The sequence below is a fragment of the Muntiacus reevesi genome, chromosome 7 (genome assembly GCF_963930625.1).
Source record: "Muntiacus reevesi chromosome 7, mMunRee1.1, whole genome shotgun sequence".
NCBI classification, from domain to species: Eukaryota; Metazoa; Chordata; class Mammalia; order Artiodactyla; family Cervidae; genus Muntiacus; species Muntiacus reevesi.
Window position 1 is genome coordinate 70,835,186 of NC_089255.1, and position 24,559 is coordinate 70,859,744.

Here is a 24,559-nt window from a genome sequence, read left to right on the forward strand (position 1 = left end):
TTTATTGACATTTGACCCACGTTCCTACCTCCATCGATACCTTTCACCAAGCAGTTCTGCTGCTGGAAACTCACTTCCAGTGATTGGATTCTGCTCCTCTGGGTTAGGGGAGGGAGGGGGAGTGCCTTTACCCTGCACTCACTGTAATATCTGAGGTTTCTATGTATCTGGGCTATACCCAAACAAACCCTGTTCTCACTCCTGTTTTGCTTTTCCCTGGTAATTAATGTCCTCACTAACCCACTGAATCTAAGGCAGAAACCCAGTAGTCATCAGTTCTACTGCTGCTCCTCATCTACTTTTAAGTGGTCATCAGGCCTTAATCCTGATAATGTTTTCACTAAAACACTGCTGACTGACCCTTACTTTCCATTCCATCTGTCACCGTCCTGGTTCAGGTCTTAACATCTCTTCCCTCGACTCTCTCAGCTCCCCTCTAGCTGATCTTTTTTCATCAGCTGGAAAACTTAGAGAGTTTCAGTGGATCACGTTTGCCTAATATCTAAGTATCAGAACTCCTTAGTGTGGTATGCAGGGCCGTTCACAGTGTGGACCTAGCTCTGCTTTCTAGCCCTGGCATTGTGATGGCCTCAGTGTTTCCTTGTGAGTCCTCCTAGGCCACATGGGGTTCCTGAGCTCACCTGCATCTCTGCGCTTGCTCTGTGCGCTGGCCCTGTCCACCTGCCCACAGTGACCGTCTCATACCGCTTCCCCACCTAGGAGACTGACTCATGCTGTAAGACCCAGCTCAATTCCTGCCTCTACTGTGGAACTGTCCCTCTGTCCTGCCACTAATAGGAATTAATTGTTCCTTCTTGTCTTTCTCTTACAGCACATGGTTCCTACTTCTCTCATGCCACTTATATTACACAATAGTTGGTTCTATCTCCCTCCCCATCATTCTCTTTCCCCCAATGTATGTGTGTATGTATACACACATATTTATGTGTCTACACACACACACACACACACACACATCTATGTGTATATACTTTGAACAAAGATTTATTGAGTGCACTGTGCTAGGCACAGTGTGAACCAGATGCATCTGATGCCTCCTCCGTGGAGCGGACAGTCGAGTGAATATCTGTCTCCGAAACACACAGTGCGTTCCTTGGGGAGAAGGATCATCTTGCCCTTGATGCCTATCCCAGTGTGTGCTACGCAGCGGCCATGTGCTCTAGGACTTCACCGAGCACAGGCCAGTGGGCAGAGAGAGATGCCACAGAACAGGGTGTAGGGTGGGTGGATGTCTCCTGGATAGAAGGTCAGTGGGAAGCCTGGCAGTCACATTGTCAGTTTTCAATGGGCAGCCTGTGTTTTGATGCATGGTTAGCCCATTCAGATGGAACCAGCATCCAGGACCATGAGGCAGATTTCCAGAGCAGATCTCAATCTCTTATCCAGATAACACAAACAAGTGTGTCCCCTTTAAAGGGTGGGTGCAGAAAGCTCTCCCGACTGTGTGACCCCGCATCTCATGACCCAGCTCAGCCAGGTAGGTGGTTTGGGGCCCGGCTGCCCTCCCATATTTGCTGCTCTGTGTTTCTTGCAGAGATCTGAAACTGGACAACGTACTGTTGGACCACGAGGGCCACTGCAAACTGGCAGACTTTGGGATGTGCAAGGAGGGGATCTGCAATGGGGTCACCACGGCCACCTTCTGCGGCACGCCCGACTATATTGCTCCGGAGGTGAGTGTGCTCACTGCTTAAGCGGCTTTGGGAATCCAGACTCCCCAGCAGCCCCATCCGAAAGGCAAGACCTAGCAGACGCTGCAGCTTGTGGGCGGCGTTGAAAGCTGACACCTCCAGACTCCTCTCTGGCTCCTTGGGTCAATGATGACTGAAACTGTCCTCGGTTCCTCCCAGTACAAATTCAAGTCCAAAAGAGTTTTGTAAACTTTGCAGTTGCTTCAGGGTTTAGCCCTTAGTGAGGACAAAGTGCACTCTACACCTGGCCCATTTAATTTTCTTCTTTGTCTCTACGCAGAGCTTTAATCCTGGCCCCATTTAGTAGAAATAACCACAAGCTCTTGAATTGCCCCCATAAGAGTGAGTGAGCCCACCTCCTCCTCCTCCACAGATGTAGTCTCAAAGCGCTTTCTGGTTTGGATCGGCGTGTACTATTACTTTGGCCTAAGTAGATCATAGATGTTTGACCACCGGGATGAGAAGGCCTCTGATTTGACCCCAGGAAAATAGACCCCAATCTAGAGATGGACTGAAACATGCATGCCAGTGCAGGAAATTCCCTTGCTTTACTTCAGCTCCTAATCCTTCATTTTCTGTAGTCATTAAGGGTGCGTTTGTTCACTAGATGCACAGAGCTCCTCTCATGTCACCCCTTTGCACAGATCCTCCAGGAGATGCTCTACGGGCCCGCGGTGGACTGGTGGGCTATGGGCGTGCTGCTTTATGAGATGCTGTGTGGCCACGCGCCCTTCGAGGCAGAGAACGAGGATGACCTCTTTGAGGCCATACTGAATGATGAAGTGGTCTACCCCACATGGCTGCATGAAGACGCCACAGGGATCCTGAAATCTGTAAGTGTGACATACTCAGCCAGCTTTCCAACTGTTATAAACTAGCATGCTGTGTGTGCTGTTTGGGTTTGAAGTTTGTTTGTTTTTTGATACAACCTACCAGCTCTAACTGAAATGTGTGTTTTAATCTATAGAATCAAAGAACCAGAGTTTTCTCAGGCTTTTTTGTCCTCTTATGCAATAGTTATTTTGGAGCCAACTGCCCAGGTGACGCTAGTGGTAAAGAATCTGCCTGCCAATGCAGGAGACACAAGAGATGCGGGTTTGATCCCTGAGTCAAGAAGATCCCCTGGAGGAGGAAATGGCAACCCACTCCAGTATTCTTGGCAGGAAAATCCCAAGGACAGAGGATCCTGGTGGGATACAGTTGCAAAGAGTCTGAGATGACTGAGCAACTGAGCACACGTAATAGTCATTGATAGCACTGTTGGCCAAATATCAAATTATTTCTACCACTTGTGGCTTCAGTGTAGGTGAAGTGATGCTCCTATTTCGTCCAGTCAGGACGAATAAGGCTGTTGGGTCATGTAAATGGCGCTAACAGTTGTTTCTGTACTGATTGTGTTTCTGTCGGCAGCATCCAAGGAGCAGGATGAAGGGGCCTTTCCAGTGGTGCTGGTAGAGAAGAGAGGTTTTTCAGATTTGGGCAAGATCTCATTTGCTTCCATCTTGTCCTTGTGTAAGTCAGGTGCCAGGCCCACAATTTAGGCGCAGTGTGGAATATCATGTAGAAAAAGTCTTTCTTTTGTGCATTTAAGGCAATGTGATGGAAGCCTTATTTTCAAGTGTGGAAGTAACGTGGATTTGATGCTTTTATGTTGAAAATAAGAAAGTCACAGTAATATACACAATGGATAAACCAACAAGATCCTGCTGTGTAACACAGGGAACTTTGTTAAATGTTATGTGGCAGCCTGGATGGGAAGGGAGTTTGGGGGAGAATGGCTGCATCTATGTGGACAGCTGAATCCCTTTACTGTCCACCTGAATCTACCACAACATTGTTACTCAATGTTCTCCAATATAAAACAAAAAGCTTTAGAAAGAAATAGATGAAAAAAACCACAAAAAAATTAAGAAGGAACAGCCAACAGGAAGGAGAAATTCTTCTAGGGCTTTGATCAGGGGCCCTGCCATATGCCAATAACCTTCTGATTCTAGGACCTGTTTAATGTACAGAATAATAACTAATTTTTTCATTTTGTTTATTACCAGGTATATGATATCACCTGTTGTCCTTACAGTCTTATATATCCTATAGACCCTGAATATACCAGTAAAATATAAAGTTATAAAAAAGTTAACATGTAATGAGAGAATAACATAATTTGGGTCAATACCCTATTAGGAAATCAGGTATTATTTCCCAGTATATGCACAGAGAGAATAAAGATGAATATTCTTCAAATAGGGGAATATCAGAACAATCCATTCTCTCTGGGGTAGTATCTATGGGTAGTATCTATGAACAAAAATTACTTTGTTCAAATTATATCACTTCCAGTGATTGGAGATAAAAAAAACTAGATTTGGGAAATACTAGCTTTGTTGGTGAGAGACTTGTCTCTCTGGAAATCTCCAGTCATATAATTAGTGTCACTTTAAGGACATGTTGTTTACAGATTACTCTGTCCTGGGGCCGATAGAATGGTTGTTCCTGAGAAGTCTCCACTTCAGAAGTGGAGACTTCTCAGGAAATGATCACAGAAATCCTTCTCAGGCAAATATTGCCCAAGTGAATCGTAATTTATTACTCGATTCTCAAGTTCAGCCACCACTGCTCTCCTAATATTGAAGAAGCTTTAATTGCACATAGAAATAAAAGTGAAGTGCTTTGGGATTCTATCCAATGTCTTCTATCTACCCTGTTTTCATAAGAAAAATTTATTTGTATATTTAGTAGAAAATTTAGACTAAGGAGAATGTGGCTTTTATAATTTTTCATTAATAAAAAATCAGGGAGAAGGGCTTGTCTTTATAGATTTATGCCTTAAAATTTCTCAACCCTTGGAAGGAAAATGTACTCACCTCAGCTGGCCCTAGCTACCTATGATGACCTAATCTATGATAACACAACAAATTGTGCTGCAGAGTTGGGCTTAATTTTGAATTATTGCTCTCCCAGTCCTGTGGTCTAGAGTTGGGGTCCTTCTGACTCCCAAGGCATGCTAATCCCCTGTGGCCTGCAGTGACCACCATCACAGTACTAATGGTTTTTCATGATGCACATATTTAGTCCAATTTAGTCCAATTACCATAGCTGATTTAGCTTTTTTTTACTATTTAAAACAAAGACCTCAGAGTTATATAATTCAAATGAAAATGCTAGTTCATGCCATAAGGAAATATGCATTGTTGGCCTTAGTGTATAAAAGTTATTTTGCTTGGTACCATGAAGCTGCTGCTGCTGCTAAGTCATTTCAGTCGTGTCCAACCCCAAAGACGGCAGCCCACCAGGCTCTGCTGTCCCTGGATTCTCCAGGCAAGATCACCGGAATGGGTTGCCATGTCCTTCTCCAGGGTAGGAAACAAAAGTCAGTCTGTGCTTCAAGAAACTTTAATGTTCCCTATTTAAGGATTAACAGTCCAGTTCAGTCTTTCTCTGATAAACACTTAATACCTTTTGAATCCAAGTTCGGGAGAAATCTTTAGAGACCATATCAGCATTTGAGTTGACCATCACCACATCTGCTCCTCTTAATTTTTTTTTACAAGTCCTCAACCTCTTTTTAGCATTTAGAATCCTCTTAAGAGAACTCTTCCCCACTAAATCTGAGACACAGGTTTCACCCCTTTTAGCCCAATTCCTATACAACCTAGAGTAGCTACTAAGCAAGGTTAAGATTCACATGGAACTGTTAAGATGATCTATATTTAACCAGATAGATCCAATTACTTTTTTTTAAGTTTTATTAGTGTATAGTTGATTTACAATGCTGTGTTTCAAGTGTACAGCAAAGTGAGTCTATTATACATATGTTCACTATTTTTCAGGTCCTTTTCCCATATAGGTTATTACAGAGTATTGAGTAGAGCTCCCTATGCTATACAGTAGGTCCTTGTTGTTTATTTTATATATGTAGTGTGTGTATGTTAATCCCTGACTTATCCCTCCCTCAGTTACTTTATATCTTTGATATCTATAGAAACATTGCTGGTAACTAGTATATATGTTATCCAGGAGCATCCTGCCTCCACAATCTTGGTTCTGGGAGAAAACAGCCTCCGGTGCCTCACGAGACTTTGCTCTTCAGGGGGACTGAGTTGTTCCTTCTCCCTGCAGACTCGCTTCTGGGAAGCTGTGAACCTCTTGGCTTCTCTTTATTTTGGCCCCTTTCTAATGCCAGCAGTGCAGGGGATGACGCTGTGTCACTGGCCAAGCACTGACTTTCTTACTGGCTCTCTGTGTCCTCTGTCGGGCATCTTTCTGTACGAGGAAGCCTGGGTTTCAGTCCATGGCAGGCTTATCACCCAGCTCTGCTACGCTCTGGCTGAGTGACCTTGGCAAGCTAACAAACCTCTCTGAATCTGTGTCCTTGCTCAAAAGATCTGTAAATTGAAGTAATAAAATCCATGTCACAGGGTTACTCCCCAGATTCAGTGAATTCGTACACGTAAGCCACGCAGGAACATGGTAAGCATTCTGGTTCTTCCTCCCTCAAGGAGTGTACCTTAAGAGCAATTTTCTGAAAAACACTGGAAAAGATGTCAGAGAAAATTACTAAAACATATTCACCGAGAGGATTTCGGAGACAGCTTTGTACATTTCAGCCCCCAGGCCTAAAAATAAAAAGCTTAAATGCTGTAGCTGAGGAAATTCAGCTGTTCTTGGCAGAGGGCTGAGATATTTAAACAGAAGTGTGATCAAAGAAAAGGAAGAAAACAGCGAAGAGCTCTCAAGACGTGGGGAGAAGCACCCAGGAGGGAAGTATCAGCACCCAGGAGGGAAGTGTCAGCGCCCGGTGGTGAGGAACTGGCCTGCAGACCAGAGCTGTCCAAGGGCAGATGTTGGCTCTTTCACCTGCTGGCTGTGGGAACTTGGGCACACAGTGTGATTCTGCCATGCCTCGGTTTTCCTCATCTGTACCCTCGGGATCGGAGATGATGCGAGGGGGATACTTGGAACAGTGCTGAGCATAGACTAGATGCTCAGGAAGCAGATGCCAATGTCATCAATGAGACTGGGGTGCATTTTTGCATTTTTAGACTCTTGGCCCTTTTCTCTGAAAAAGTATGCTTCTACTTATTGTATTAGGAAGAGGGTTTAAGGTAGCAAGTCATGCCTCACAAACCATTCAAACTGCTTTCTGACTCTAATTGCAACTTGATTTAATTAGACCAATATAATGTTGTTGTTGTTGTTTTTCTAGAAGAAACCTAAAAGATTATCCATTCCAATTCCCTCATTTAATAGATGAGGAAACTTGAGGTCCAGAGAAATTGTGACTCATCAAAGGCCATTCAGCACATTACTTAAAACAACCAAACAAATTAGAACCCTTGTGTAGCTCTCACGGGAATGTAAAATTGTGCAGGCACTGTGGAAAGTGGTATGGCAGGCAGTTTCTCAGAAAATCAAACTTAGAAGTACCATACAACCTAGCAATTCCATTTCTGTATATCCCAGAGAATTGGAAGCAGGGGCTTAAACATATTTGTACATCAGTGTTCACATCACTGGGGCTTCCCTGGTGGCTCAGAGGTTAAAGCGTCTGCCTCCAATGCGGGAGACCTAGGTTTGATCCCTGGGTCGGGAAGATCCCCTGGAGAAGGAAATGGTAACCCACTCCAGTATTCTTGCCTCCTCCCATGAACGGAGGAGCCTGGTAGGCTAGTTCACATCATTATTCACAAAATCTAAAAGGTAGAATTGTGCTCATTTCACATGCTAGCAAGATTATTCTCAAAATCCTTCAAGCTAGGCTTCAATAGTACATGAACCAAGAACTTCCAGTTGTACAAGCTGGGTTTAGAAAAGAGGAACCAGAGATCAAATTGCCAACATCCACTGGATCATAGAAAAACCATGGGAATTAAAAAAAAAATTACTTCTGCCTCATTGACTAGGCTAAAGTCTTAGATTGCGTGGATCACAACAAACAAGAAAACTCTTAAAAGAGATGGGAATACCAGACCACCTTACCTGCCTCCTGAGAAATCTGTATGTAGGTCAAGAAATAACAGAACCAGATATGAAACAACAGACTGGTTCAAAATTGAGAAAGGAGTACATCAAGGCTGTATATTGTCACCCTGCTTATTTAACTTACATGCAGAGCACATCACGTGACATGCTGGGCTGGATGAAGCACAAGCTGGAATCAAGATTGCCAGGAGAAATATCATTAACCTCAGATACGCAGATGACACCACCCGTATGGCAGAAAGTGAAGAGAATCTAAAGAGCCTTTGATGAAGGTGAAAGAGGAGAGTGAAAAGGTTGGCTTAAAACTCAACATTCAGAAAGACGGAGATCATGGCATCTGGTCCCATGACTTCATGGCAACCAGATGGGGAGAAAGTGGAAACACTTGCAGATTTTATTTTCTTGGGCTCTAAAATCACTGCAAGATGGTGACTGAAGCCATGAAATTAAAAGATGCTTGCTCCTTGGAAGAAAAACAAACCTAGGCAGCATATTAAAAAGCAGAGATATCAGTTTACTGACAAAGATCCATATAGTCAAAGCTATGGTTTTTCCAGTAGTAATGTATGGATGTGAGAGTTGGACTATAAAAAGGTTGAGCGTCAAAGAATTGATGCTTTTGAACTGTGGTGTTGGGAAAGACTCGAGAGTCCCTTGGATAGCAAGATCAAACCAGTCAGTCCTAAAGGAAATCAACCCTGAATATTCATTGGAAGGACTGAAGCTGAAATTCCAATACTTTGGGCCCCTGATGCGAAGTGCCAACTCACTGAACAAGACCTAATGCTGGGAAAGATTGAGGGCAAGAGGAGAAGAGGGTGAGAGAGGATGAGATGGTTGGAGGGTATCACTGACTCAATGGACATGAGTTTGAGCAAACTCTGGGAGATAGTGAAGGACAGGGAAGCCTGGTGTGCTGCATCCATGGGGTCACAAAGAGTTAGACATGACTGAGCAACTAAACAATAGGAAAAAGTGGAAGCAACCCAAGTGTCCATCAGCAGGTGAATGGATAAACAAAATATGTTATATGCATACAATGGATTAGTCACCGTTAGCAAGGAAGGAAATTTTGACACTTGTTACAACATGGATGAACTTTGAATGCATTATGTTTAACGAAATAAAGCAAATACAAAGGGACCTCCACTTACATGAGAACCCTAGAGTAGTCAAATTCATAGAGACAAGAGCAAAATGGTAGTTGCCAGGAGCTGGCAGAGGGGTTGGTAGGGAGTTAGGGTTTAAGGGATGAAAAATTTCAGCTTGGGAAAATGAAAAATTTCTGTAGATGGATGGTGGTGATGGTTGTACAACAATGTGAATATACTTAATCCCACTAAACTGTACACTTAAAAATGGCTAAGAAGGTAAATATTGTGTTCTATATATTATACCACAGTGAGGGGGAAATACCCTGGGATCAGAATCCAATTTTTTCTGACTCCCAGTCCAGGGTTCTGAGTTAGCCTACACCTGGCCACTCCCCATTTTTATTCTCCTTTCCATTAATAAGTATCCTTTGCCTTTAGAGCCCCACATGTTTAGCACCCAAATAACTCCCTGATATGATTCTTTCCAACTGTCCTAGAAACATGAGCCACTGGAGGAAGCTTCCAGGGTGCCATGTACTTAATCCTCACAGAGCATGAATCTGCCAACCATCTAACTTTCCACAAAGTAAGATATACCGTTTATGATAAGAATGTTAGTGTTATTTAAAGATTGTGCATTTGAGTCTTTCTCTATTGACCTGAGATGAGCCTGGGACCGTAGGAGAAACTGATACACGAGGGAATCAGGATCCCTGTCTCATTCCACCAGCAAATACTTGTCAGATGTCTTCCCTTGGCTTGGCCTTGTGCGAAGTGCCGGGAAGCAAAGCTGAAAAGACACAGCCTCTTCTGTTGCTCACAGCCTCGTAGGAATGAGAACACGTAAACGGATAGTTAGCTGGCTGCCAAGGAGGAACGATCAAAGCTCTCTCTGGGGTCAAGGACGGGGAAGCGACATAAGGACAAGGCAGAGGAAGCAGCAGCTTCTCGGCTGGGCGTTGAGAAACAAACAAGGGTTCAGTAGGGTTGACGGGGGTGGGGGGAGGGTAGTCTAGACAGAGGAACTAACTTGCATAAGTACCCGGAGGGGAGTGGAGCATGTGTGTCCAAAGAAGTGCAGTCACCAGTTCTACCGTTAGTGTGACAGGGGGGGATGAGGCTGGGAAAGATGACATGGGGCCTCTGAGGGGTCCAGGAGGCATTCGGAAAGTGCTCTGTTCCTTGCAGTTGGTCACGTGGGTCTGGAGCTCAGGAGAGAGGCAGCAGATGACCACTATAGCATGGTGTTGAGAACAGGGGAGCAGACGTGGACTGGGGAGAGGGTGGAGAGTAAGAGGGGGGCTTGGGGACACCGGTGTTGAAGGGGTGACAGTGGGAGACGCTTCGGTGAGGAGGTTGAGGAAGAATGACTTCGGGTTGTGTGAACATCGCCTTCTGAAGCCCATCTGCTAGTTTTACATGTGGTGAGATAGGCTAATGTTTTTGCAGCGTGCTTTCCTCAGAAACTGATGCTCACGGTAACTTCTGAGTAGTGCTAGCCAGGTTCAGTGCTAGTCCTTGGCCAGGAACCTAGGGCTTGGGAAATGCATCTGTTAGGAGCTAGGTAGGTTGAGACATTTTTAAGGACTCTGAACGAACTTTCTTGTTTTGCAATTCCAGATCAAGGTAAGATACCCTGCTTCCTTTAAAAATATGGACTTCGGGCCTTTTCCAAGGATTTTGTAACCATCTGTGATTCTGGGGGCTTACTGACTTCAAAAGTTCCTAATGTTATGAACCTGGAGGGTATCATGCTTAGGGAAATAAGTTAAAGGACAAATATTGTAGGCTATCACCTATATGTGGAACCTAAAAAATACAACAAACTAGCGAATATAACCAAAAAGCAGCAGACTCACAGATGTAGCGAACAAACTAGTGGTTACCTGTGGGAGAGGGAACAGGGGAGGTGGCAAGACAAGGGTAGGGGATTAAGAGGTACAAGCTACTGTGTATAAAATATATATAAGCTACAAGAGTATATTGTACAACCACAGGGAATATAGCCAATGTTTTATATTAACTATAAATGGAATACAATCTATAAACATTTTAATCACTGTGATGTACACCTGAAACTAATATAACATTGTAAATCAAGTGTATTTCAAATTTAAAAAAAAAGAGTTCCTAATGTTGACTCCACTGGGTGTCATAATCCCCAAACTGTCAGGAAGTCATGCATACTCTTCTGGATTGTAATCATTTGTCATGGAGCTTGGTGACCATTAGAAACTTAAACACAGGATTTCAGAGATGGAGGGTGTATAAAAACAGTTTGTCTAAATCCCTGGTTGGCAGGTGAAGCAACCTCACATAATAGAATGGAAAGAACACACACTAGTCTGAGGGTCGCAAGACCTCTACTTGCCACTGCTACCCAGTCTTTATTCCTTAATGCAGTGATGACAACACCTGTGGTACCCACTTCAAATGGGGTGGCACCATGAAAGCATTTTCAAAGTGGTAGGCACAATGCAGGAGAAGTTATTAGTATTGTTAAATTATGAGTAGTAATTTCACAGCATGCTGAGAGCTGTCATTATCTTCATCCTCTCTTTGAACATCCACCAACATCATCAAGATTATTAAGTGCTTAATTGTACATGAGGCTGTGTTAGCTTTTTATTTTGGAGAGAGCTGTATTTATGTTTTCCCAGGAGACTTTTTTTTTTAATTAAAATTTTTTTCTTATGCTTCTTTTAAATTGAAGTATAGTTGAGTTACAATGCTGTGTTTCAGATGTACAGCCAAATGACTCAGATATATATATATATATGTAGTGTACATAATATATATATTATTTTCCATATTTTCTGTTATAGATTATTATAAGATATTGAATATAGTTCCCTGTGCTATACAGTAGGTCCTTATTTTTTATCCACTTTATATAGTATGTATCTGTTAATCCCAAACTCCTAATTTATCTCTCCCAGTCCCAAGTTGAGTACCTGGGGGCACCCCAAAGAAGAATTTGTAACAAATACCACACAGAGAATGAGAGCACCGTTGGTGAGCCGTGCCCACGCTGCTCCTCTTATCTCTGTGTGTGACCCTTTTTTGCCGGGTCTGCCCTTCCCCACAGGAGAGGCAGGAAGGGCCAGGATCGCTGAGCCAGCCCCTCACATCCGCTCTCACCACTGTCTCAGTGTGGTGGGTCATCCCTACTTGGCTTCCTGAGATTTCCCGACAGTCTTGTCTTTGGAGCATAAGGTCAGCAGCATTGCTGGAATTGGCGTCTTCTGGATATTTTCCTGCCCTTTTTATTTTCCCCTTCAGAAGGAAATGCTTTCTAAATGCCTTCTTACTTTAAAATAGAAGGTATTATTATTATCCCATGTCTGTAGAATCTGTGTGGATACGCATTTATGTAACACCATAGCGTCATAGATGTTCATGACCCGGGGGCTTTGTATGGTGTACTAACGTGAGTCCCCTCAGTTCAGGGTGAGGGGTGTTCCTGTCTGTCTGTCACGGTGAGGGAGGGGCTGAACAGGGTGGGCTCCAACATCTCACCCAACATAGCCCCTAAGCCCGTATTCCTTTCCTTCCCTCACTCTGCCATTCATCATCTTTACCCCCACCACAGGATTGGATAGCCTTACACCAAAAACTCAAGAGTCTCCCCCAAAGTGCACATAAACATGGAGAGAGGGCTGAGAACCTGCCGGTGAGAACACTCCCCCTGGAGCGGAGAGTCAGCGGGGGAGGGGACGTGGAGTACAGAGTTTTTGGCCCAATTTTCTACGTGAGAAATAAAAAAATCCCAAGTCATTAAGCAGTGATCCCGACAACTAAAAATAACCACAGTTTCCACTCCAATAGAGAAGACTATTTTTCTCTCTTGCCCTTTTGTCTCTCCTGTCTCATCTCGGTGAAGGTTTATGTTAAATGCATGTTCCAGAAGCAAAACTATCCTATCCCTGCTCTCAAAAAACAGTTATATAAAAACTGGCAACATCCACAGAAGGTAGCAGAGAAAAGATAAAGATACGAAATCTTATGGAAGAACAGATGGAGACTTTCTAGATTGCTGACCTTAAAGATGATTTAAAAAAATTTTTTTTTTACTTGGTTTGGGTATAAACACATTCTCTGTTGGCTACCATGTCACTGAGTTTCATCCCAAAATGCTAATAATCATGACACAGAAGAAAATACATGGTTTGCTTAGAGCTTCGGCAGTTGTGCTGAACTTTGGCTTCATCAGCTCCAGAGAGGCTTGGCGGGGTCAGTCCTCCTGAGTCCCCAGAGCTTAGGAAGGCGAAGGCCTCCCTGAGGAGAGCGTTCCTTTGTGCTCCTTCATCTCCGGTGAGAGATCACGAGGCACCAGTGCTGACTCAGCTGAGTCAACGCCCTTTCCTCCTGCTCACACAGGTGGCCAGGTTAAACAAGTGCTGAAAGGAGTTTGGTGCGTTCTCCTGAGTCACCTTTGTCAGTTCAGGAAGCACTGTAAACTTGGCCTCAGAAGGAGATTATAGCGTGCTCTCGCTTCTGAGCTTTACAGAAAGTAAAGTGTATGTTTGCGTGTGGGCTTATCTGTCATCACACCTATCAGATTTCATTCCTCCGTGTGTTGTCTGCAGGAGTCTCGCTCACCTCTGTGTACAGAGAGGGAACCACAAGAAATCGGGGATCCTCTTTTAGCGCTGAGTGTGTCCCACACCTGTCACCAGGCAGTTAACCGCAGTGGCACTGAGCATGTTCCTCGGCACTTCCTGCTCCCCTCCTGGCAGAGGTTGGAGTGCTTGAGGCAGTAGCCAAAGGTGGTCAGCCAGGGGGAGGCCGAGGAAGCAGAGGGAAGCCTGGGGCCAGGGTCTTGCAGGGGATCCAGCCCTCCATCATTACAGCCGATTTTTCAAATACTGTTACGGGGAGAATCCAGAAGTCAGTTACCAAAAGATCCTTTAAAAAGAGGATGGTTAACATGCAGCCTGGCAGTGCTTGCCCGTGGCCAGGACTGGAGTTCCCTTAGGAGGAAATGGAGCTTTGGGCTTCTTACTGAAACTGACATTATAAGACTTATAGACATTATAAGTAAGACATTATAATGTCTTACTTCTGACAGACAGACCAGGCTGGTATAAGCAGAAGACAGAAAAATGCTGATATCCTAGAGACTTCATTTTTGGCATGTTATTAAAGTTACTGTTCTCAACGTCCTTCCCCCATTTTAGATTCTTAGGACCTCTGTTCTTAGAAAACTTACATTTTATCTGTGGCTAGCAGTATGAAGGATTTTTTTTTAATGAAGTATTAACATCACATGACTCTTTAATCTTCATATCTCAAACAGGATAAAAATGTCAGATTTTATAAAATGAGCATAGGAATCTTTTCTATGTAGAGGTTTGCTGACGGATGTCTGTGGGTCCCAAGAGATAGAGTTGGAAAAAAGTCTAATGAACAGAAGTAGCACACTTTGTTTTCTTTAATTTGTCACTTCCAGTTATCACACAGACTTCCTTTTTAGCAGGTGATGGTTAGGTTTGGTTTGAATACCCCAAGACAATGTGTATCCAGAATAAAGAAGGGTGTTGGACTGGGTTTCATCAAGAGGAAATGAAGACTTTGTGTAGTATGCCTCTGGAGGGTCCTTCTTCAACACTTGCTCCCTCTCAGTAGCTGTATTTAGAGGATCATAGCTGTCAGGAGAGCTTCCCTTTCCTTTAACATTTGGGAGTTACTGGAGAGCAATGAGACCCTCCCCATCAGTCAGAGCTGCCTGGGACTGGTTTGCCAGGAATAAAACCATCTTGGCCAACAACATTGGCATTGGCACAAATGCCCGACCTTGGGCTTCCTTCTCTGAGACTCACTTCTGACCTTTACCTTTTTTTTTATTAACCAACAGTGTAACATAACTATAGTGAAGCTACTGAGATAGCTTGGGTTCCAGAGGAAGCTATAATGAGTGTAAAACATCAACAAGGCGAAGTGTTAAGAGCATTGATAAAGAATTAAGTATATGCCCAGGAACAGCCTGCTGAATTCCAACCATAGACAGGGTTCAAACCTTACTAGTTACCTGTTTTATATATAGTAGAGTGTATATGTCAGTCCCAACCTCCCAATTAATCCCTCTCTCCTTCCCTCCGCCCCAGTAATCTTAAGTTTGTTTTCTGCATTTGTGACTCTGTTTCTTTGTAAAAAGGTTCATTTGTACCATTTTTTTAGATTCCACATATAAGCAATATGATATTTGTCTGACTTCACGCAGTATGACAATCTCTAGGTCTATCCATGTTGCTGTAAATGGCCATTATTTCATTGTTTTTATGGCTGAGTAATACCCCATTGTATATATGTGCCATATCTTCCTTATCCATTCTTCTGTTGATGGACATTAAGGTTGCGTCCATGTCCTGGCTATTGTAAACCGAGCTGCAGTGAACACTGGGCTGCAGGTACCTTCTCAAATTAGGGTTTTCTCCAGATACACACCCAGGAGTGGGATTGCTGGATCATATCGTAGCTCTATTTTTATTTTTTTAAGGAACCTCCATACTGTTCTCCATAATGGTTGTACCAATGTCTACTCCCACCAACAGTGTAGGAGGGTTCCCTTTTCTCCACATCCTCTCCAGCATTTACTGAAGATTTTTTGATGATGGCTATTCTGACTGGTGTGAGGTGATACTTCACTGTAGTTTGGTTTGTATTTCTCTGATGATTAGTGACGTTGAGCATCTTTTCATGTGCCTCTTGGCCATCTGTATGTCTTCATTGGAGAAATGTCTATTTAGATCTTCTGCCCAATATTGTTTGTTTCTCAGTTTCCTAATTTGCATTTCCTCCCATGCCGCCCCATCCCTGACTCGGTGCCCAACCTCATCCCTCTTACCATGGCCCTGTGCTGGCACAGGTGGTTCTCGGGTCTGTGCCCTAACACCACAGCCTGCTGGAATCAGAGTAAGAGAAAAAGGTGACTGACTAGTCTTTATAATGACGTCATATTCTACCTGTGACAAAACACAAAGACCCCGGTGGCTGCAACCTATACCAGCATGCATTTTATCTGCCTTCCATGCAGGGAGAGCCTTCATGGCCATGGACCATATTCTGTTCTCTGTGCTGTATTCTTTCTCTGCTGTCCTGCCTCAGGACTCTCTGTAGAGCCATGAAATTCATTCTTCCTGACTAGGAGTCTTTCCCTGGAATACTGATGGGGATGTCCTGTGGCATGCCCTCTTAGCTTCCTAACACTAACTGCTAACTCTGTGACCTTTGGTCTGAAGTTGAATGGAAGGAGGAGGTCATTTTGTTTGCTCAACAGCCAAATCCATCTGTTAAGTAGGAAATACAGTGTTCTTTCTCTCCTGAAAGAAAATCTTATTAATCACTCTGTTTATATAACTAGTCTTCTTCCTATGAAATCAGTTTCCGAAAGAAAAAATACTTTCAATCATTGCGTACATTTGAATGAGTTTCAAAGTACATTTGGATCCTATCTCTAGATGCATTGTTACACAGGGTGAGTTTGAACTCTATCCTCTGGAACATCTGACAACTCAAAACCACAGCCACCTCAGGTGTAGCAGAGCCCACAAGACATGACAGGTACTGTCTGATCTCAGATTTACAAGAAGGTGTTCCAGTGCTCTCTTCACTGTGCATTCAACACTTCCCTTCTATTGTTAAAGCAGATATAACTGCACGTTAAAACCTGAGTATCGTCTGTATTATTGTTTTCAGATTGTCTTTAGAAATCTTTGCTGTCAGAAAAGCAATTGCTTTCCTCAAAGAAAATGAGCAAAGAAATCTTTGCTGTTTTTCCTGAGACCATCATTACCACCCCCCTGTTGGAGTCTGGGACTGTGAAGGCAGAAACAGATCTTGTGCCCTTTTCCTGGCTACAAAGTAGAATAGCAGAGAGAGCGCGCCAGATAAACCTTGAGGCCAAGGCTCAGCTCGGACGTTCCTCTCTGAGAGGCGTTTCAGTCCATGCTCCTGCATTTAGGTAGAATGGGATGGCCCTCCGAGTGCTTTAACCAGATACTTGCTGAACCTCACTAGCATTGATTAAGGGCTTGCTCTGTGCTGGTATTTTACATTCATTTACTCATTGTAATATGAGGAAATTTTAAAAAACTCTATTTTATAGTTGAGGAGTCTAAAGTCCAGGGAAGTTAATACACTTGTCCAGGGTCATACAGCTCATGGAAGAACTGGCATCCAAACACAGTAATGAAGCTGAGGAGCGGAACCACTTCCCCTCTGGGCCCTGCACATCAGAGGAGCTCTCACATCCTTTATGTACCCATCCCTGGCCTGGCAGGAGGCTTCGAGGCCATAGCACTCGTGTTTCCTCCACCGACCTGGCCCATAGCACTTGTGTTTCCTCAGGCGGGGCACCTGGCTGACTGCTTCCCACTGTGCTCCTGCCTTCTCTGCAGCCTGGAAGGAACTGTTGCTTCTCATTCTCTGGGCAGGTGTGCTTTGAGTGCTTTAGGACCCTCTTTCCACGTTCATGAGGGCCTCAGGAGAAAGGGGAATACAAGAGGTGTCCACACTTTCTTGCCCCTGATCTCCAGTTAGCTGGAGACTTACACTTGAGGTGGAATCAGATTTTCCACCCTGGACTCCTCACTCTTTGCAGCTTATAAAATGCTTTCATTGAACCTAGCAAATAGTCTGCTTCCTTTAGTAAATGTATCCAAAATCTTTCATGGAGTCACTTTATTTTCCTCCTGGGCCCTCTTCCCCTTTTGAGACCACAGTCAGGGAGAAGAAGGTCAGTTGAGGTGAGGCAAGTTTTAAGTATGACCTTAGACATGGATGAGTGATGCCTCTGAACACCGTGGTTGTTAACTTGTTTGGCTTCGGGTCCCAGTAGGGACATAAGCAAATAGAGAAAGTTTTCTGCAACGGGATGGTACCATCACAGCAGCAGGAACATGGTGTTTAAGGCGAGTCCTGGGCCTGGCCTAGGGCTGCGAACCCCCTCTGCCCCCAGCCCCCTCCACTGATGTGTGCCAAGAAAGATTCCAGGCCTGGGACTGATGTTCAGTGTTCCCTGAACCTCCCATCTCTGCATCTTTGCTAGGGGGTGGGGCTTAGTCATAGAGGACCTATAACCCCGCCCCGCCTCCAACTGGCCTTCTGCTCCCTCAGCAGCACAGATCACTCCCCTGCTCCTCCCCGGAATGGTCCCCCTCCTAGTTTATGTTCCACGATCTCTGTCCTCCTCTGACTGTCTCATGAGCTCTTCTTCTCACCCTGTGCCAAGGCTGGGAGCCAGCACAGGCATATGTGGAGGCCAGGGAGCGTGGAGCCAGGTGTGAGGCCGTGAGGCGTGCCGGGACCGGGGGTCACATGTGCTAGCCAAGGAGGCAGCCATGCTCAGTTCAGGTCATTTTCACCAGGAAGTAGTACAGGCCCAGCGTTCCAGAATATTCCATCTCCCAAGAGAATTTGGAAAACTTGACTTTCATGTGATGTGACGTTTGCTACTACTTTGACAAGTCATTAAAATTATTTTAAAACACTCTTCGTGGGCCAAATAAAATGTCTGCGGCCTGGGGCTGCCCTCGGTTCTCTTCTGTCTGCCTCCACATCTGCCTTCCCAGCACGCCAGCCTCCCTCCCAGCCTCAGCTCTATCTTACCAAATGTCGTCATCATCCCTGGGAATCAGACTTCTCACCCTGGTCAGGCTCCTCCTGGTGGATGTCTGCACATCTCAGATGCAAAGCTGAGCTCACCAACTTCCCAGATCTGTAAGGTCTTGAGAAATGATAGAATGGTAGATGTTTATTATGTCTTCATTCCTCTGACAAAAGTCATCGCTGCTACTATTTCTACTTCTACTAACACCAGTACTCCCAGCCTTAATTGGTTCCTCTTCTGTCACCCATTTCCATCACTCAGCAGCCAGAGAGGACCCTGGGACCTGGCCGCCCTCCTCTCTCTGCCCCCCAGCTCCAGGCAGTGTGGAGTCTGTTCATTCTTCTTCCAAAAGCCCGCCAGGGCTTGCTCCCTGCCTTTCCTCTCACTAACGAGAGATTCTAGTTTCCAAACGTATGTTTTCTTGGCAGTGATCTCAGTCTCCTAACTAGTCACCCCCATGTATCTCTTCCCTCTCTACTAGGGATTTAGCCGTCATGTTGTGTCTAGAGTCATCTCCTAGATCAAGGGCACCTCTCATCCTTCACGTCAAATACGCTGTAGACAGGTCTTGCTGGCTCCCCCGCGGTTCCTTAGCTGTCCTTTCATGCCAGCCCGAACACCCAACGTGGCGGGTGCTTGCCTGCAGCCATGCCAGTCTGCATTCTCAGGCATGTGGTAATTCTATCCACCTCGTGTCATCAAATGTCCCCTCTTCCGTGAGGCCACTGCCTGCCTTCTCTTCACCAGCTCCCCAATGCTAGTGTGCTAGTGGCCAAGGCTCTCTCCAAAGCTTCTGTTGCACTTGACTATGTCTTCCTTTTATCCAGCTGTGTTAGTTAAAGCATGCTTGCCTCTGCCAGCTTCTCTTGATCAGCTCCTTCATGGGGAGATACTATCCTCATCATCTGTGCACCTCCTATACCACCCCCCACCATGGGGCCTAGTTCACTGCCTTGCATAGACACCTGCAACTTTAATAAACTGAACTTTTTTTTCTTCTACATGGAGGATGGCAGCTCAAAAAAAAAAGCTCAAGATATTCAAAGTTAACACAAAACTGCCTGGTCATTCGAAAGAACATTATCAGAATTCTAAGTAAGCTAGTGGAAAGGGTCATTCTGCCTGACCCTGTTCGCAGGGATGAAGTCTGTAGAGGAGAACAGCCACGGCTTGGTCTGCTTTTCTTTGGTCAGTGCCTTTCCACAGTGCCCCTTGGAAGCTTGGCTTCTCTGCCGGGGCAGGGAAGAATGGGCAAAGGCGTTCAGACACAGGGGTTTCTGCCACCCTGGCAGCAAGAGCCCCACACTGTTCCTCTTGCCCAGAAGAACAAGTTGTACCCACACATTCACGAGGTGTCTCTGCTCACACCGTTGGCAGGCCTGGGAGTTTCCCACAAGCCATCTGGGTCTGTTCTGCTGCCCTTGTAGCTTGAGTTTTTTGCAGCATTGTCTTTTGTTAATTAGCTTTTAGAACAGACACAGCTACTCCTTCAGGGATTGTATCCCATTGACTTTCCTAAGAAGGGAGTTGACTCGTTTCTTCAGTGTATTTTCCCCTGTCTTCCTAAGATGCATACACTTAATCTAGGCAGAGCCCACACAGCGCGAGCGCCTAGCTCTTCCAGAATGGAGTTGTTTATGGGACATTTCCTATAAGTCTGCTGATCACCCCGCATGCCCGGAGCGCTCACTGCTCAGTAGCTCTCAAAGCTGCTTTTACTTTAGAGTTCCACCTCCAAATTCAGCACCACCAGGCCTTTGATTCCCCGTCTCTTGGAAAGAGGAGAAACCATTAAACTCCATCATTTTTTACTAGCTCTTGTTTGAAGCTTTTGTAGCATTTTATGAGGTCTCTCCTGTCAATTTGCTTAGGGACCTTGGCAGCCTCCTCCTTCCACCTGATCACATTCACCTGAAGCAACCCAGGAGGTTTGGCAGCTTTGGACACCTGTGACATGGCAGGGTTGGTCATCTCCCAACCCCACCCTTTCTTATGTGCACCTTCAAGATCTTTTCAAATGTACTGGGTAAATTCCACTCCAAAGAAGTATCAGCTTCTGCTCATTACTTTTGCCTTGTGTTCTTAAGTCAGACTTGGAAAGGGGTGTTTGGGGGGTGGGGGCTGTTATAAATTCATTTAAAGATAACTTGATTTAAATTTTTGAAAAGTTTTTATCAAAGGTCATTTTCTTTTGATTATGGAAGAGTATGTCTTTAAAATTAGAAATGACATCCTGCCATGAAGAGTGAGTTATCCTGTACTGGTCTTTGGTCAGGAAATGATCAGAATGCCTGTATTGACCACTTCATGAAAGGAGAGTTGGCCCAAAACATCTTGATAGGAGGTCAGTTGCCAAAAAGTTGCCCAATTGATATGTAAACACAGAGGATGGATACACACACACAGTCCTTAAATGTGTGGCAATGTGTTCCAATTTTGGTCTATGTGGCAAGAGTCTCAGTCATGAAACATTTCAAAATGGAAGAGCAGGAGAGAAGGGAGCATCTCGAAGGAAAAACTCTTCAGTCAAAACTATAATATCTTTGTTGCATAAATAAAAGTGTCCAACTTTGTTTTTCCTGGAGCCCGAACACAGAACTTTAAGTTTCTCACCCTGCGGCTCCTTCACCCGGAGCGTCAGAATAATGACTCTCTCTCTTCTCTCCGTGGTCTTGTCAGAGAGCGGGAATCCTGGCCGGCTGGTCAGGTCGCTCAGAAAAATGGCACAGCTGTTCTGAAAAGTAGCCCCATTCATAAGCTGCCGGCTGTCCTCAACTGCAGTGCTGGAGAAAGGCACACTGTTTTATAGAGAGTTTCTTTTCTTTAAAGGGGAGAAAAAAAAATACATGGTATTTACAGGAAAGAAAACTGGGCCCTTCGGTTTTATTTTGGTTGCCACGTCTGAAATGGAAGTGGGGAAGGCCAGAAATACACACGAGCAACTGCGCCTTGACTGGATGATTCATAGTGGTTGTGCCGCCTGTGATGGAAAATGCAGCTGGTTAAGCAAGATCAGCCATGAAGCCTCACATCATCTCCTCTGGCAGGGTTGATGCCTACTGTCTTGTGACAGCCTTACTGTGTGTGATTGTATGATTGACTGTCTTTCTCCCCCTCTCAGTTCATGACCAAGAACCCCACCATGCGCTTGGGCAGCCCAAGTCAAGGCGGTGAGCATGCCATCTTGAGACACCCTTTCTTTAAGGAAATCGACTGGGCCCAGCTGAACCATCGCCAAGTAGAACCACCTTTCCGACCCAGAATCGTAAGTGTCCGAGACCACCTGAGTAGACCTTCTTCTTTCTTAAACTGTCTCAGTGTTCCACTTGAGCAGCTAGATGGTCCACCAGGGGATGACCAGACCAGAAGTTCAGCCAGATGCTTTACAGGGCAGCCTCATCCAGGACTCCTCCTTGCCCCCAAGGCAACAGCTCTTGGTGTGCCAGGGGTTATGTCTCAAAAAGTGTTTACCTCTTGCTTGCCTTGGCCCCATCCTCTCAAGTTAAAATTTCCTGGAGTTGAAGAGGCCTTGAAACTTTCCAGGTTTCCCCAAAAAAGTTTGGTTGAGAAATTCATTGTTCTAGCTGATTTCCTTATGCTCCTCAGTCAGGGAGCCTTTCCCAAGCCCCCAGGAAAGTAGAGAGGATGTGAAATGCTCGTCAGGGCCCTCAGCCTGGCTCCCTGGCTTGGAGAGCTCAGCTCTGTGACAGCCCCTGCAGCACAGGGCTCAGGGCAAGAGAGGCCTAGTCCTTTTTGTCTAGGAAACACTGGGAGTACCATGGGTGCTTCCCCAAGGGAGGAAGCTAAGTAGGGCGGCATTCCTGAAGGGTCCAGCTCTTAGACTGAGAGCTAAACTGTTTCTCATAGGTGAGTCAAAAGAACCACAATGGGAAGGCAGAGAAGCTGGGCTTCCAGTACATCACAAGTTAGGGGGACAAGGATGCTCAGAGAGAAATATCGTTGACTCCAGGAAGAGAAGTAAGAGATCTCACAATGGTAAAAATGATCTCTCCAGCATTAGTTTATAGAGATGTAAAATACACGTTTCCGTATGTCATTGGCTTAATCTGTAACAGCCTGCTAGGTTGAGACACCAAACACCCAGAGCATAAAACCACTTCCTTTCATGGGCATCCCCCTGCCAGCCCCTCTGGGAGGAGGGGAAGTTTTGCCAACAGAGCAGAATGAATCTGCTGGTGAGTGAAGTGAGAGGCATTTGTTCCCTGAACTCAGAATTTCCAAGAAGTCTTTCAGGAAAATCTCTTCAAGCACATAGTGTGAATTTACACAACCTCTGTTGTCTTGTGGGCCCCTGTATGGCCTGCTGTGAAGTGGTACTTCCAAGAAATGGACAGGGTGAACCAGCTGGCTGGGTCAGGTGAGCAAGTTAATTCCTTAGCTTCCCAGCCCAAGACTGGTCTGCTCAGCAAGATTTTTATGAGGCTAGTGAATTGGTGGTTACAAATGCCCTAATAATACACAATGCAGTAGAATTAGTAGAAAGCACTGTTTAACCAATTGTCATAACTGGAATTAATGCTGCTGAGAGAGTTGCAGGGCTGTCCTCTGAACTCACTGGCAAGGGCTAAATCCCACGGAAGATTAATAAGCCTCATGCACAGAATCTGAAGTTTTCCTTGTTTCCTTTTTGACAGAAATCCCGAGAAGACGTCAGTAATTTTGACCCTGACTTCATAAAGGAAGAACCGGTTTTAACTCCAATTGATGAGGGACATCTTCCTATGATTAACCAGGATGAGTTTAGAAACTTTTCCTTTGTCTCTCCAGAGTTGCATCCATAGCCTGCGGCGAATGGGAGAGATGGTATGAGAAGCAAAAGGAGAGATTTTTCCAGGAATTTCCTCTGTGGGGAACTCCTCAGTGTCAATGTTCAAACAAGACCCTTACCTTCAGGGAACAGGTGGAGAACTCTGTGAAGGACGGAACATCAAGAGATCAACCACTTCAAGTTCTGAGGGAGCCAGGGTCCTAGAAATAGTGGATACTGAAATGAGATTTCATGAAGAAATACACTGCTCAGCTCTGAGTTTCCATGGCTACTTCAGGTTCAGGATATTAACAGGAGCCAAAAGAAGAACAGGTGTGAAGAATAAACCAGATCCTAGAACTTCCAAGTCACTCAGGCATTCTTACTTCAAGGGACAAACCTAGATGTTGTATGGTCTACTCCCAGCTCTTCTGTAAGCCAATGAGCCCCGAATACTGGCAGTCTGTAAGAAGTCGCTAAATGCTCATGAAGCACTTGACGAGAAGGAAAAGGATGGCTTTCCAAATAGAAAGACTTACTCTGAACAAGAAATAGTGTCCATAAAGCTCATAAAGCCCAGTCTTGACAACAGTTGGACATCAAGGCAACTGCTACAGCTTATTCTTGTCTTTCCTTTCACTTCATAGATATTTATTGAGTGCCCAGTGAGATGGTGCCACAGTACCCAGCAGTGTAAACAGATTTGCTCTCACCAAGCTTTCATCCTTAAGTTACCCGAAAGGTGTGTGCATTCTGTGAAATGCCTCTCCACGTTGCCTACATCATACTTTGTCTGCACATAACTTTTTTCACAGAAGGCAGCTTGCTGCCCCAACAGCAACTATCCACATACTTGGCACATTGACCAGCAGATGAACTCAGCAGCTAGCAGACCGGTGGAATCTCATCGTCGAGGCAATGTGCCGATATTGCTCTGGTCTCATCACTGGAGTACCACTCTCCAATCAGGTCCGTGACCAGACTTATGGCTTATACCTTAGCAAGTTATTTAAATTATATTTTAAGAGACAAAGATGTTTGTTACGCGTTTTAATAATTAGAAATGGCTCTTGTAAGCAGGACATGTATCGAAGAAGGACCTTATCATATGTACCCATGTATGCAGTTGGAGAATTTTATCTGGCTGAAATAAATGCATTTTGTAACAAAAGGGATTTTACTTGTCTAGAAGGATTTGTCCCATCCCCACTAGGAGAGGAGATATGTAATTAAAATAAGCTTTGAGCACAACAGATAGAACTTTTGACTCAAAGCAACTTCCTGAGAGCAAAGGTTGACATCCCATTGTGTATGTCACTTAAATGAATGTGGCCTGTCTCTTCGTAACCACAACTTTCATTCTGAGTCAGGGTAATGATGTCTAAGCCTCACTGCC

General features: G+C 44.8%; 1 protein-coding gene and 1 pseudogene across 1 annotated transcript in view; one reads left to right on the forward strand and one right to left on the reverse strand.

The window, feature by feature from the left end:
* The window catches only part of LOC136172077 (large ribosomal subunit protein uL11-like), a 37,941-nt pseudogene extending 37,294 nt beyond the window's left edge, over positions 1-647 (reverse strand).
* The window catches only part of PRKCH (protein kinase C eta), a 231,508-nt gene extending 207,176 nt beyond the window's left edge, over positions 1-24,332 (forward strand). Inside the window, exons 11-14 of the mRNA XM_065940924.1 lie at positions 1,556-1,694; positions 2,357-2,545; positions 21,517-21,660; positions 23,051-24,332. Of these exons, the coding sequence (XP_065796996.1) occupies positions 1,556-1,694; positions 2,357-2,545; positions 21,517-21,660; positions 23,051-23,197 (619 nt within the window). The 3' untranslated portion in view covers positions 23,198-24,332. The remainder of the gene's footprint in view (positions 1-1,555; positions 1,695-2,356; positions 2,546-21,516; positions 21,661-23,050) is intronic.
* Positions 24,333-24,559: the final 227 nt, after the last annotated feature.